A 12,709-nucleotide genomic window follows, 5' to 3' on the forward strand; every position below is an offset into this window, starting at 1 on the left:
TACAATGATTAAAGATGCTAATATACACCACTAACTGTAACTTGACTTTTCTTTTTTTCTGTTACTGCTATTATACTATTTTTTAGACTGCATTAGAAAGCAGTGAAATACATTAGAGAAGATTACATAATTCATATCTTAAGAAAAGAGAGTTTATATTGCTTTTTTCTATTGAAGTATAGTTGATTTACAATGTTGTGCCAATCTCTGCTGTACAGCAAAGTGAAGCAGTTTTACACTTATAGACATTCTTTGTAAAATATTCTTTTCCATTATGGTATATCCCAGGAGACTGTATACAGTTCCCTGAGCTATACAGGAGGACCTTACTGTTCATCCATTCTAAAAGCAATAGTTTGCATATATCAACCTCAAAGTCTCAGTCCTTCCCTCTCCTTCTGCCTGCTTCCCCCTTGGCAACCACAAGTCTAATCTCTGTGTCTATGAGTCTGTTTCTGTTTGGTAGATAGGTTTGTTTGTGCCATATTTTAGATTGCACATGTATGTTATATCATATTTGTCTTTCTCTTTCTGACTTACTTCACTTAGAATGGTAGTCTATAGTTGTATCCAATGTTGCTACAAATGGCATTATTTTATTCATTGAAATGAAAGTTAAAGTACAAAATGAATTAACATAATGTGTTGAGTTTTGTGAATTAAGACCTTGTCAATTATGATATATTACAGCACCTTGTAAAATGTTTCTATTCCTGGAAAGGTACCTACATTAAAGGGAAAAACAACAAAAAAGATATGTCCCAAGCAAAGTCTTGAGGCTAAGTGTAAATTTCAGACAATGAAAAATAATGGATGGTCAATTAGATAAGACTAAAAAAGATAACATACAAAAAAAAAATGCACAGGCAAGTGCCAAAGTGCCCAGGAAGAAGAGAAAATGGTTAAATTAGAAAAAGTTATTTAAGTTCTATTTTTCATATTTGTTTAATATTGTTTCTTGAATAGATGCAGGCTCTATCCTGGCCAAATTTCTGTTTTTGGTTTTGTTTTAATTCCTATAATAGAATAGCTCTAAATGGCATTATATTTGAGAACTGGAAATCTTGAATTTCCTATGAATGTTTTTGCATTCAAGCATTAATAACTCTTCCTCACAATTTCATAGAGTAAAAAAATGCACTTAGAAATGAAAAGAATTTGTAACTTTCAGTCAATAGCTATATATTGATAAAAATATTTGTATAGTTATTCTGTAGCATTTGTAGCCATCTGCAATGGTTTTAATTTCCCTCTATGAAAATGACTTTCTTGAAGCTTTATATAACATTATATATTTAAAAATAAAAACATTCAGAATAATAATATAAAATATGCTGTTGGTATATTAAATGCACTTTATTCGATTTTATCATGTACTCATGTATATCAGCTGTTTTTAAAAAAGAAGGAATTGAGGCAAAGAAAAATAAGGTTCTTACTCAAGAAATCTTCAACTCTTGCTATGATTGATTTAGTTTTAGATGTTTCATTTGAAAAAAATTGATATAAGGAAAGTTTTCATTCTGAGTGGGTGGTATTTTAAGCTTGTTCTGGTAATGTGCCTTCTTTGTTTAGATACTGGAACTCTTATCTGGTCATTGAGTATTAATGTTTTTTCAAGTCATCGAGCACATCCTGCTTTGTGATTTTCTTCCAGGCATCAGGAATTTCACCTCTATTGATAAATCTTTTCTGATACTTTTCTTCTAGCTTTGATCTGAAGTGACAGACAAACCATTTCCAGTATGGCTGCATGGATGTGTCTGGGGTGATGCTCCATGTGGCATATTCCCCTCCTGCTTGTCGATAGGTTTTATATGGGATAATCCTGCCATCTTCGAAAATAAAAGCACAATCACTTGCTACTGAATTAGTACAGAAATCAATGGTAAAATGGTCTGTTTGATACCACGATATTCCACTGAGAGCCTTTGGGCGGTGGAAGGGAACACTGTGGTCTCCTTCATGGGTAGGGATTGTGTTTGTACAAATTGCTTTACAGAAGGGACACTGTTTCCAGCAGCCACATAGATGTTCAGAGAGCATTTTCTGGATTTCAGGAATCATTTCTTCTACAAGTTTTGACAAACAGTTCTGTTCTACCTTCTTCATTTCAGGCTCCAAAGCTTTACTCATGGCCTCTTTGATAAACTCAATATCTTTTATCTCCTGGTGTTCAATGCTTATCAAGTCTTTTCGTGGAAAGATCAAGGTACTCCCCAGGTGATCACAGAACAAATCTAACCACCCAGACACTGTGCTGCTTTTATCTTTAGCTATTGCTGTAGATGCGTGCATAGCTGAGAGGATGGCATTCTTGATGTCATCTAAATTCATTTGTAGAAAAGTCTTTATTTTTTCACTTCCTGTGTCAAAGAAATATCTTTTAACATGGTTTTCAATGTAATTCTTAAAAAATGATTTTGGATTATGAAGGTACTGCCAGTAGTTATCAAAATTTTCCTCTTCTGCCAGAGAGATGAGAATGTGTTTCTCCAGGTTAGCTCTGTTTTCATTGAATGCCCGGCAGGTGGTTCGAATGTCCCCAGCAATTTTGAGGGCCATGTTTTTCCTTATGGTGCTGGAGACAGCAGGTGTGAGTTTCTTCCACAGAAAGTCAACGAACGTTTTAATTGAAGATGCTCCTTGACAAGAGATCTTAAAGCTCCTGAAGAAATCATCTTTCTTGCTTTGCAGATAGTTTACAGGATCATTTGCCCTCTTGAATGCCTTGTGCATCTCCTTAAACTTCACTGATGCTCTTTGGAATAAACACAATGATAAGTCTATTTCATATTTTCTTGTAAATGTGTATCTTTTCTGAGTGGGTTCAGACTTCACCTCCTCTTCTATTATTCTCAGGATTTCATGGAAATAAGTTGGATTGTAATCATGCTTTTGCTGACATATTTTGTTAAGAGTTTCATTAACTTTTGAAATAATGCAGTCAGTAATCATATTTATGGAGTGTATATCCTGGGTCTCTATTGTCATTGTAGTGAGTCCCCAAGTATTCCTGTTCATCTTAACATGTTTGTCATAGTTGATTTCAAACTTTTCTCCAGAACAATTCATCAGTATGCTTGCTATGTCTTTTTCCTTTTTGAAATATTCCAAAAGGATGCTTTCAGAATCCACTTCAATTTCAGGCTCTGTGGCTGGAGGGAGACTTGAGGACACATCACTGACCCAATTTTCCCAAAGTGGGTTGAATATCTCATGGAGCTCTTCCTCGCTGAATTCGGTGCCATTCAGCAATAAAGCCAAATTCCGGCTTTTTTCCAATAATTCCTTTTCATAACCTGACTTTTTGTTATCCAGTTTTTCTTGATTTTTTTTTAAACTAATAAGTTCTTTGGCTTTTCTTTGGACATCTAAAATTAGTGCCTCTTTAAGGGTTATGAGTTTATTTTCAAAATTTCCTTTCCACTGAATCAGCACTTCACTATCTGGGTCTTCATTAAAATATTTTTCAAGTTTTTGCTTGATGGCTTCATATATCTCTGTAACTTGAGCCTCCAGGGTATATGTTTCACATGTCTGGATTTTTCCATTCTGTATCTGGATGATCAGCTGGTCCTGTAATCTCTGCACATGACTCCTCAGCTCCCATGTCCAAGAGTTATACATGGTTTCCAGCTTGCTCATGGCTATGACTTCTTGAGTGTTCTTGAAGCTGAAAATAAAGTTCTCATTCAGTAGAGCTCTCCACAAATCTTGAACTCGGAATTTTACATCTGATATCTTCATGATGCTTCCCCTAGATGCCTGTTGGGCAGTCACAAGAATTCTGTTTCTTAGTTCCTGAACATTGTGGCTGTAGCGAGGATTGGGAGGGGCCATTGGGGGATTGCCATCCCAGAGGTGAGCAAAGTAGTAGACGTGGGTATTGACGTCAAACTTAATGACATCACTAAAGCAGCTTACATCGGAGCACTGCTCTTCTTCAGCTGCTATTGCTGCCATTTCATCCAATCTCTCCTCAAGCCGCCTTCTTCCATCCACATTTTGGTCTTTAGCTGTAACTTCCCCCACATTCTGATGGACAAAGAGGCAACTGGGAGAGATTTTTACTTGTTTCATCCTCAGAAAAGCTTGGACAACTATTTGTAGAATATCTTGTATTTCTGATGGATTTTCCCCAAAAATATTGATCAGAGTCAAGTTTCCAAGTCCGATGACAAAGGTTGCCAACTCATTGTCGTGATTCTGGGACTTGTTGCTGAGTTCTGGGGCTCGAACTCCCTCTGTGTCCACAACAAGCACAAAGTCAAAGCCAAGTTCAGCTGTGAATGTCTCCTCCACTTTCAGAAGCTGCATGTAGGCCCCCCGGGTACACCTCCCAGCACTGACAGTGAACTGCAGCCCAAAAAGGGCATTCAGCAGGGTGGACTTCCCTGAGCTCTGCAGGCCAAGGACTGACAGAACAAAGAGCTCCTTGTTTCCAAGGTTCTCAGAGAGCTTGTCAAAAACAGCTGCCACCCACCTCAGAGGCACATATGAAACATCCCCATCCAGCAGCTCAATGGGAACACCAGATATCATCAGATTTGCAGCAATGTGGGGAAGGGAGAGAAATAGGGTATCTTTCGTGGGTGAAGCTTCTTCCAGAGCTTCATAGATCTGGCCAGCTTCTCTGAGAATGTGCTCAATTCCCAAGGCGCAGTCATTAATCTGTCTGGAAATAGCTTCTATCTCTTTTTGCCAGTCTTTCAGAGAGCTACTCTTTGTGGCCTCTTGCTTTTTTTTTTGAACCAATGCCTTTTTCTTCTCATTTAGATTTTCCAAGTGTCCTGCAGTCAGGTTGTCCAAAGCTACATTCAGCCATTGGAGGAAGTAGAGTTTGGTGTGAGTTTCTGAATGATTTTGGAAAATTTCAAGGACAGAACGCATTAAAGCGTTGAGAGGAAAGGCTTTTCTTAACTGTTCATGTCTTATCTTTTGTTTTTCTGTCTCAGTCTCACTTTTGTGTTGTTCAATGCTGTGTTTCCCCTTTTCTCTCAGATGATAGAGTTCTTTGTCCTTTTTACACCAAAGTTGCCACAGTTTTCCCTGAAGAGGTAGTATGCTTTCCTTGACCTGAGGTATTCCTATTTCCTCAATAGGGTTATTAGACCCTCTGCCTTTTCTTTGGCTTTCCTGCAATCTTTCTGGTCTTCATCAATAAGCATTCCTTGCTTGCGAGCAACTTGGGCACAGTTCTCCAAACTGAGTGCAGTGTTAGAGAGCTCCAGCAAATGTTTGATTGTAGTTGTGAGCTCCTCTATTAATTCTGCTTCATTTCTGTTCCTGATCCCAATTCTCACTCTTGGGCCAGAATTATCGACTGTGACTTTTCCTTTATCATCAAGCAAAAAGATTAAAGGTTTTGATGACTGACACATGTCACTGACTATTTTTCGGTTTCCTTTATTGTCATCAGAAATTGACATCAGGATCACAATTATGGAAGAAACTTCCTTCAAAAAGGCGAGTTGCTTCTCATATTCCTTTGCATCTCCATGAAGATTGGTAAAGGTCAAGCACTTATCAAATCTGTCCTGCTCTTCCCCCTAGGGACAGAACCAGGCGACTTCCACCACTCCTCCCATCAAGAGACAGTCTCTGCGGCTGCCTTTGCAGTGTCGGTGAAAAAAGACATCATGTTTGCGTTCACTGAGAAGACAGTTCATGATCTGTGATTTGGAAGCAGAGAAGCCAGTTCCAACTCTAATAAAGGACACAATGGGGACAGAAACATGACACATCTGGTGATTCTTGTAATTGTCCTTCTCCTCATTTATTGATTTCCCTACTTGCTGCCAGCTCCTTCGAATTTGTCTGAGAGACCAGAGAGAGAATTCAATTTGAGCATTGCAAGGATTAGGTATGAGAAGGGGGAGGGCAAACTGACAAATGGAAAGTTTGTCCAAAATATACTGTCTAGCAAAATCATCTGCACAGTGAAGAATTGCCATCTGAATATCCATAGGGTGAACATAGGGTCTGAGATTAGTGGCTACTGAAGGCTTAGTAGGATTAACACTTTCTTCAAGTAGATCTTCATATGGATCAAAAGCCTCCTTTTCTTGATTTGAGGTGCTTGAATAGACTTGGTTCTCTGTGTATTCTTCATGTTTGATGACCAGGTATCTCAGCCCATAATCCAGCATCAATAGCTTCTGTAGGAAATAGAAGGGAAGTTCTCTTTCAGAGCAGGGCTGGGTGTTGTGCACAGAAGTCTTGTGGATCAGTTGGAAGTTAGCTCTGCTCATTTTTCTTGGGTAGTAATGTTCTAGGCCTAGACGCTGGAGTAAGTCTTGGAAGGCTCCATTTTCTATGACTTTCACCTTTTTCTTTTCATTATCATGTGGTTCATGGCACTCTTTCTTTTCATGGAAGACACTTTGCAATTCTTTTATCACCTCCTCCACTTGCAATGAAGAGACAACAGCCTCATATTTCCCATCAATGAGCAGTCTCAAGTCTTTTTCTAGGTTTTCCCAATCATGATCTCCAGGTTTGGTGAGGACATATAAAACTTCTTTAGTCAAAGATTGTCCCATGTGATGTTTGATCAATGCCAAGCGTTGCGTTTTCTCCTCCTGAGAAACAGCTTTGGTGCCCGCTGTTGCTGTCAAACCTGTGAGCACCAGGAATGTCTGAGCCCTGTAGTTGCAAATATTTTTGAGCTCTTGGTATTTATTTTGCACAGTTTGCATTTTGTCCAATAGGAAGTGTAACTCATCATGCCCCAGGAGATACTGAAATGTATTGTCAACCACATGATATCCTGCACCAGATGCTATCAAAAGTAGCAAGATGTGTGTGTCTGGCTTCCCTGTTTCTCGGAGGTATTTCAAGAAGCACCCAAGAGACAAGCTGACCTCATAAGTCAGCTTTCTTTGAGCTTCCTCCACCAACTCTGTAGATTCGGAGTTGGCCTTTACTTCCCTAAGGTCATTCTGTGCTTTTTTAAATATTTCAATTAACTCAGAAAATTGGGTGATATAGACATTGTCTTCCTTTTGGTCTGACTGAAATATCCACTGCATAATGGAGTGAGCCTGAGGAAAGTTTCTTACTGTATAGATGTGAGGATCCAAAAGACTGCTCAACTGAGATTTAATAAATTTCGTTCCATAAATGGAAGATTTTTTGCAAAAGTTGACAGTGTTTACCAGAAAATTCTGCAGACCCCAGTCGTTGAGGCATATATTAGTCCAAATGGTATAACTTTCAGTTTTTTGACTCAATCTTTGCATGAAATTTATCAGCCTTTTAAGCTGTTCTTCAGGATCAAAAACATCCCAGGATTTCACATCCTGTAGGAAGATCCTAGCCTCCTTCTCAATACTCAGTAATTCTCCCTCCTGGATCTGGGCAGTGAGTTCAGTTAGAACAGTATAGTGGTCTTTCAGACAGTTGGCTACTTTACGAGGATCCTTAAAATCACTTCTGTGACCAGAGAGGACAATGTCCCAAACAGGTACCAGCTGAAGTCCACGGTCAATGACACACCAGGTTTGATTATTGGCAACTAGACCAGCTTTCCAGTTTAAAAAGCCATTTGCTTCTGGTGGGCCACCTGTCTGGGCCACAGATAATTTGACTTTGGTTTGGAGATTTTGGAAGGTTGTTCTCTGAGAGGCTTTTTCCGAATGAGAGTCTGACATATCCAGACCTGTACCAATGTTCACTCCAGAGCCACTGTAACTGCCCCTTATGAGAATATCCAGGGCCTCTGCTGCTTGCTACTTCACTTCTGCCAGCCGTTCTTTTTGGAAACCCTCTGAAATGGTTTTCCACCAGTAGATTCCTCCCAAGTGCAGAGGGCCCTGGTTAGCATAAGACCCAAACCTCTGGAAGAAGGCTTCAGTCCTATGCTTCAGCAAGAGTAGTTTGTCTGGGTCTTCTGACTGACTCACAAGGTCTTCAATGTATTTTAAATTCTGGAGAGCAGCATTGGAAAGTTGGAGCTGGTCAATGGGAAAGTAGAAGGAGGCCAGTGGGATATAGATGAATATAGTTGAGCAGAAATAAGAGTGTTTAGAATTTGACTGTTGTATTTTCTTGGATTCTGAATGCATGCTCTGATCCATACCGGCTTCCAGGCTAAATCCCCAACCTCTACCCTTTGCTAAGGCAGTTACACTGAAGCCCAGCTTCTCTACAGTCTGAGTGAACATGGATTCTTCTTGAGAAGATGTAAATTCCTTCATTAGCACCTGTGTACTCTGCTCAGGGCCACGGAGTACAAACTCCCTGGGGACACAGAGTAGCTCCTCTCTCTTCTCCATAAGACACCTTTGGTTACTGGTTTTGTAAATTCCCTGTAGAGCTAGTCCTCCAGAAGCATGTCTCACCAGTTCTCTATCTGGAAGATTTTTCCTGTGAGAAAATGCCCCTTCCATGAGGTTGAGTTGTCTCTGCATATCTTCCATGACTTCTCCTAGGGGGTTTTCAGGAGATGGCCAAAACTCTTTGGGTATCTCCATTGTTTGCCACAGCGCTGCTTCCTTTTTCCTCACTGCTTCTTCCTGTTGTTGCCTCTGTTCTGACAGCATTTCTCTTTGTTCCTGCAGTGCCTGTTCTGCCTCCTTCTGCCTTTTCTTTAATGATTCCACCCAAGACTCCTGTAACTCTGAAAGAGTATTTGAGTGTGACAGGTTAAGCAATTTCTCCAGGGCCCTTTTCTCCCAAGAATGTTGCACCTGGCATTTCAGTTTCTGGAGGTCTTTTTCTTCTAGGTGTTGTAAGGCATGGGCAGAAGTCACACCCAGGTGTTCCTGCAGCTTTGACAACTAGCACTCAATTACCAGTGCTACTTCTCTGAGCATCTCTTGGAGATCTTGCCCATTTTTGCCTCTAAACGGAGGTTCATCGGGCCTAGACTCTGCTGTGTCCATGGCTGTGGGAAGAAAAGACACTCAGTTAGCCCGTGGCATGTTAAAATGCAGAATTCTGTGATTAATTTGCAGAAATCTGTTGCTTTTGTATACACTAATAGTGAACTATCATAAAAAAAATTTAGGGAACAATCCCATTTATGTGAAAAGAATAAAATACCAGGGAATAAACTTAACCAAGAAGGTGAAAGACCTATATTCTGAAAACTATAAACACTGATGAAGGAATGTGAAAATGATAAAAAGGAATGGGAAGATATCCTGTGTTCCTTGATTAGAAGGATTAATATTGTTAAAAATGGCCATATTATCCAAAGCAATCTGTAGATTTAATGCAATCACTATCAAAATACCCAGGACACTTTCACAAAAGTAGGACAAAATGATTCTAAAAATTTTTTTGGAACCACAAAACACTCAATTGCCAAAGCTGACTGGAGAAAAAAAATAGCTGGATGTATCACGTTCCCTATTCAGATTCTACAACAAAGCTACATTAATCAAAACAACATGACATTGGCATAAAAGCAAACATATAGATCAATGGAACAGAGAGCCCAGAAATAAACCAACATACTTATGGTCAATAACCAATGACAAAAGAGATGAGAAAACAATGGAAAAAAGATAATTCCAGTAAGTGGTGGTGGGAAAATTGGATCGCTACATTAAAAGAATATTAGGAAAAAGTAGGCAAAGAATAAATAGATGTTTCTCCAAAGAAGACATACAGATGACAAACAGGCTCATGAAAAGTCACTCAACATTGTTAATTGTTAGGAAAATGCAAGTCAAAACATAATGAGGTATCACCTCAAACCAATCATAATGGCCATCATCATATAGTCTACAAATAATAAATGCTAGGAGGGTGTGGAAAAAAGGGAACCCTTGTGTACTGTTGCTGAGAATTTAAGTTGGTTTAACCACTATGGAAAGGATTGTAGAGTTTCCTCAAAAATGAAAATTAGGATCACAATATTACCGAGCAATTCCACTCCTGGGTACATATGCAAAGGAAGTGAAGACAGGATACTGAAGAGATATATGCACCCCCATGTTTACTGCATCGTTATTCACAATAGCCACGGTATGGAAACAGCCTAAGTGTCAGTCCATGGCTTAATAGATAAAGGATATGTGATACAGCATGCACATGTGTGTGCAGAGAACAGACACACAGTGGAATATTATACAGTCACGAGAAAAAGGAAGTCCTGCCATTTGTGTGTGACAACATGGATGGACCTTGACTGCATTATGCTAAGTGAGATAAGTCAGACCAAGAAAGAGAAATTCTGTATAATATCACTTACATGTGAAATCTAAAAAAGCCAAACTTGTAAAACCAAGTAGTATGGTGGGTTGGAAGATGTAGGAATTAGGGAGATACTGTTTAAAGGTACAAATGTGCCATCAGTAGATAAATAAGTCTTAGACATCTAGGCTTCCCTGATGGCTCAGATGGTAAAGAATCCACCTGCAATGCAGGAAACCTGGGTTTGATCCCTAGGTTGGGAAGATCCCCTGGAAGAGGGCATGGCAACCCACTCCAGTATTTTTGCCTTGGAGAATCCTCAAAGACACAGGAGCCTGGCGGGCTACAATTCATGGGGTCACAAAGAGATGGACATGACTGAGCAACTAAGCAGAGCACATATAGCACACATAGTGATTATAAACAATATACTGTATTATAAACTTCAAAGTTGCCAAGAGACTTGATCTTAATTGTTCTCACCACAATAAAGACATGGTACTATGATGTGATAGAGGTGTTAGCTAATTCTATCTTGGTCATATGGTAATATAAACATGTATCATATCAGCATCTAGTATACCTTAGACTTATGCAAGGTTATATGTTAATTTATCTCAATAAATTAAATGCACTTCTTAGCTGATTTATACTTTTCACCCACTTCTTACTCTTCCTCTGACACAAGTTAATATCATTATATTATATATATATATATTTTATGTTATAAACTATATATATATATATAATCAAATTCTCTTTATCTGCTGATGCCATCTTAATGTGTGTATGTAGAATCAAATACTCTTATATTCAGTGTTTTCTCAATGTTGTTTTTAACCCCACCGTCTATGAGACATATTATATGAGATGAGATTTCACATGTTTCAACTTCACACATAATTCAGGTTTCCTCTCTTCTTGTATTTCCTGTCCTACTGAATGTCACTGTTATAATCCTATGCATCCTTCTTCCTCATAATTTGAATGTAGTTTTATGTCCTTTCAAATTATCCTTTTCAATCTCTCCTAAATCTCAATTCTTTTTTAATCCCCTACTATCTCTCCCCTAGATTTTTCCTTCATTTTGTCTTTATTGAATCATATAATTGTCATCTCATCTTACAGTCATTTTGATTTTGTGCTTTTCATCTTCCCCAGTGTCACTAAAATTTGAATCTAAATTTAATGGCAGACTCAGTAATTCAAAAAAACAGCTTTTCTGGGCTTCTCTGGTGGACAGTGGTTAGGAATCTGCCTTGCAATGCAGGGAACACTGGTTCGATCCCTGGTCCAGGAAGATCCCACATACCACAGAGCAACTAAGCCTGTGCACCACAACACCTGCGCCTGTGCTTAGAGCCCACAAGGCACAACTCCTGAGCCCATGTGCTGCAACTACTAAAACCCGTGTGCCCTACGGGCTGTGCTCCACAATAATAGAAGCCACCACAATGAGAAGCCCTGGGTATATATGCAAAGGAAGTGAAGACAGGATGTGAATGAGATAGATGCAGTGTGCATATGAGCACTGCAACTAGAGTAGCCCCCACTTACTGCAACTAGAGAAAGCCTGCGCACAGCAATAAGGACCCAGTGCAGCCAAAACATAAATTAATTAAAAAAGAGAACTTTTCCAACTAAGTTACCTAAAATATCTAGATAAATTTTTAAGGCAAATTCTTTGAAGTCTCAAGGAATTTAATAGTGAAATAATATCTGATGGAAGAGGTAAATAAATTTGAAGTAAGTGAAACACTTCCATTACAAATTAAAGACAACATTTAGGATACCTTGGCATATACCTCGGAAGACAAATAAAAGAAATTCACAATCAGACATATCATAGTGAAACTGCAGAAAATACAATAGGAAAAGCAAAACATTTACAGAAAGGCAGATTTTTTAAAATTAATATATTTTAATTGGAGAATAATTACTTTACAGTATTGTGATGGTTTGCCATACATCAACATGAATCAGCCACAGGTACATAGGTGTCCCCCACAATTCTGAACCCACCTTCCCATCTTCCTCCCCATCCTATCCTGGGTTGTCCCAGACCTATTTGTGATGCTCTGCTTCATACATTGAACTTGCACTGGTCATCTATTTTACATATGGTAATATACATATTTCAGTGGTATTTGCTCAAATCATCCCATCCTCACTTTCTCCTGCTGAGTTCAAAAGTCTGTTTTTTACATCTATGTCTCCCTTGCTGGCCTGCATGTAAGATCATCGGTACCATCTTTCTAAATTCCATATATATGTGTTATTATACAGTATTTGTCTTTCTCTTCCTGACTTACTTCACTCTGTATAATAGGCTCCAGGGTCATCTATTTCATTAGAACTGACTCAAATGTATTATTTTTAATAGCTGAGTAATATTTCATTCCAGGGGTTGGTGATGGACAGGGAGGCCTGGCATGTTGTGATTCATGGGGTCACAAAGTGTTGGACACGACTGAGAGACTGAACTGAACTGATTTCATTGTGTATCTACCACAACCTCCTTATCCATTCATCTGCCAATGGACATATAGGTTGCGTCCATGTC

The 12,709-nt window shown here is 38.9% G+C and overlaps 2 protein-coding genes across 2 annotated transcripts in view; both read right to left on the reverse strand.

Annotated features, from left to right (window-relative positions):
• Positions 1–12,709, reverse strand: part of LOC102396589 (interferon-induced very large GTPase 1) — a 190,141-nt gene that overhangs the window by 163,531 nt on the left and 13,901 nt on the right. The gene's annotated exons all lie outside the window — the stretch shown is intronic.
• On the reverse strand, positions 1,338–8,888 carry LOC123329764 (interferon-induced very large GTPase 1-like). Its single transcript, XM_045162930.1, is given in 2 exon segments — positions 1,338–5,093; positions 5,096–8,888. Coding segments are annotated over 2 exon segments (7,281 nt in total). The 3' UTR covers positions 1,338–1,605.

Source organism: Bubalus bubalis, chromosome 16 (assembly GCF_019923935.1).
Source record: "Bubalus bubalis isolate 160015118507 breed Murrah chromosome 16, NDDB_SH_1, whole genome shotgun sequence".
Classification (NCBI taxonomy): domain Eukaryota; kingdom Metazoa; phylum Chordata; class Mammalia; order Artiodactyla; family Bovidae; genus Bubalus; species Bubalus bubalis.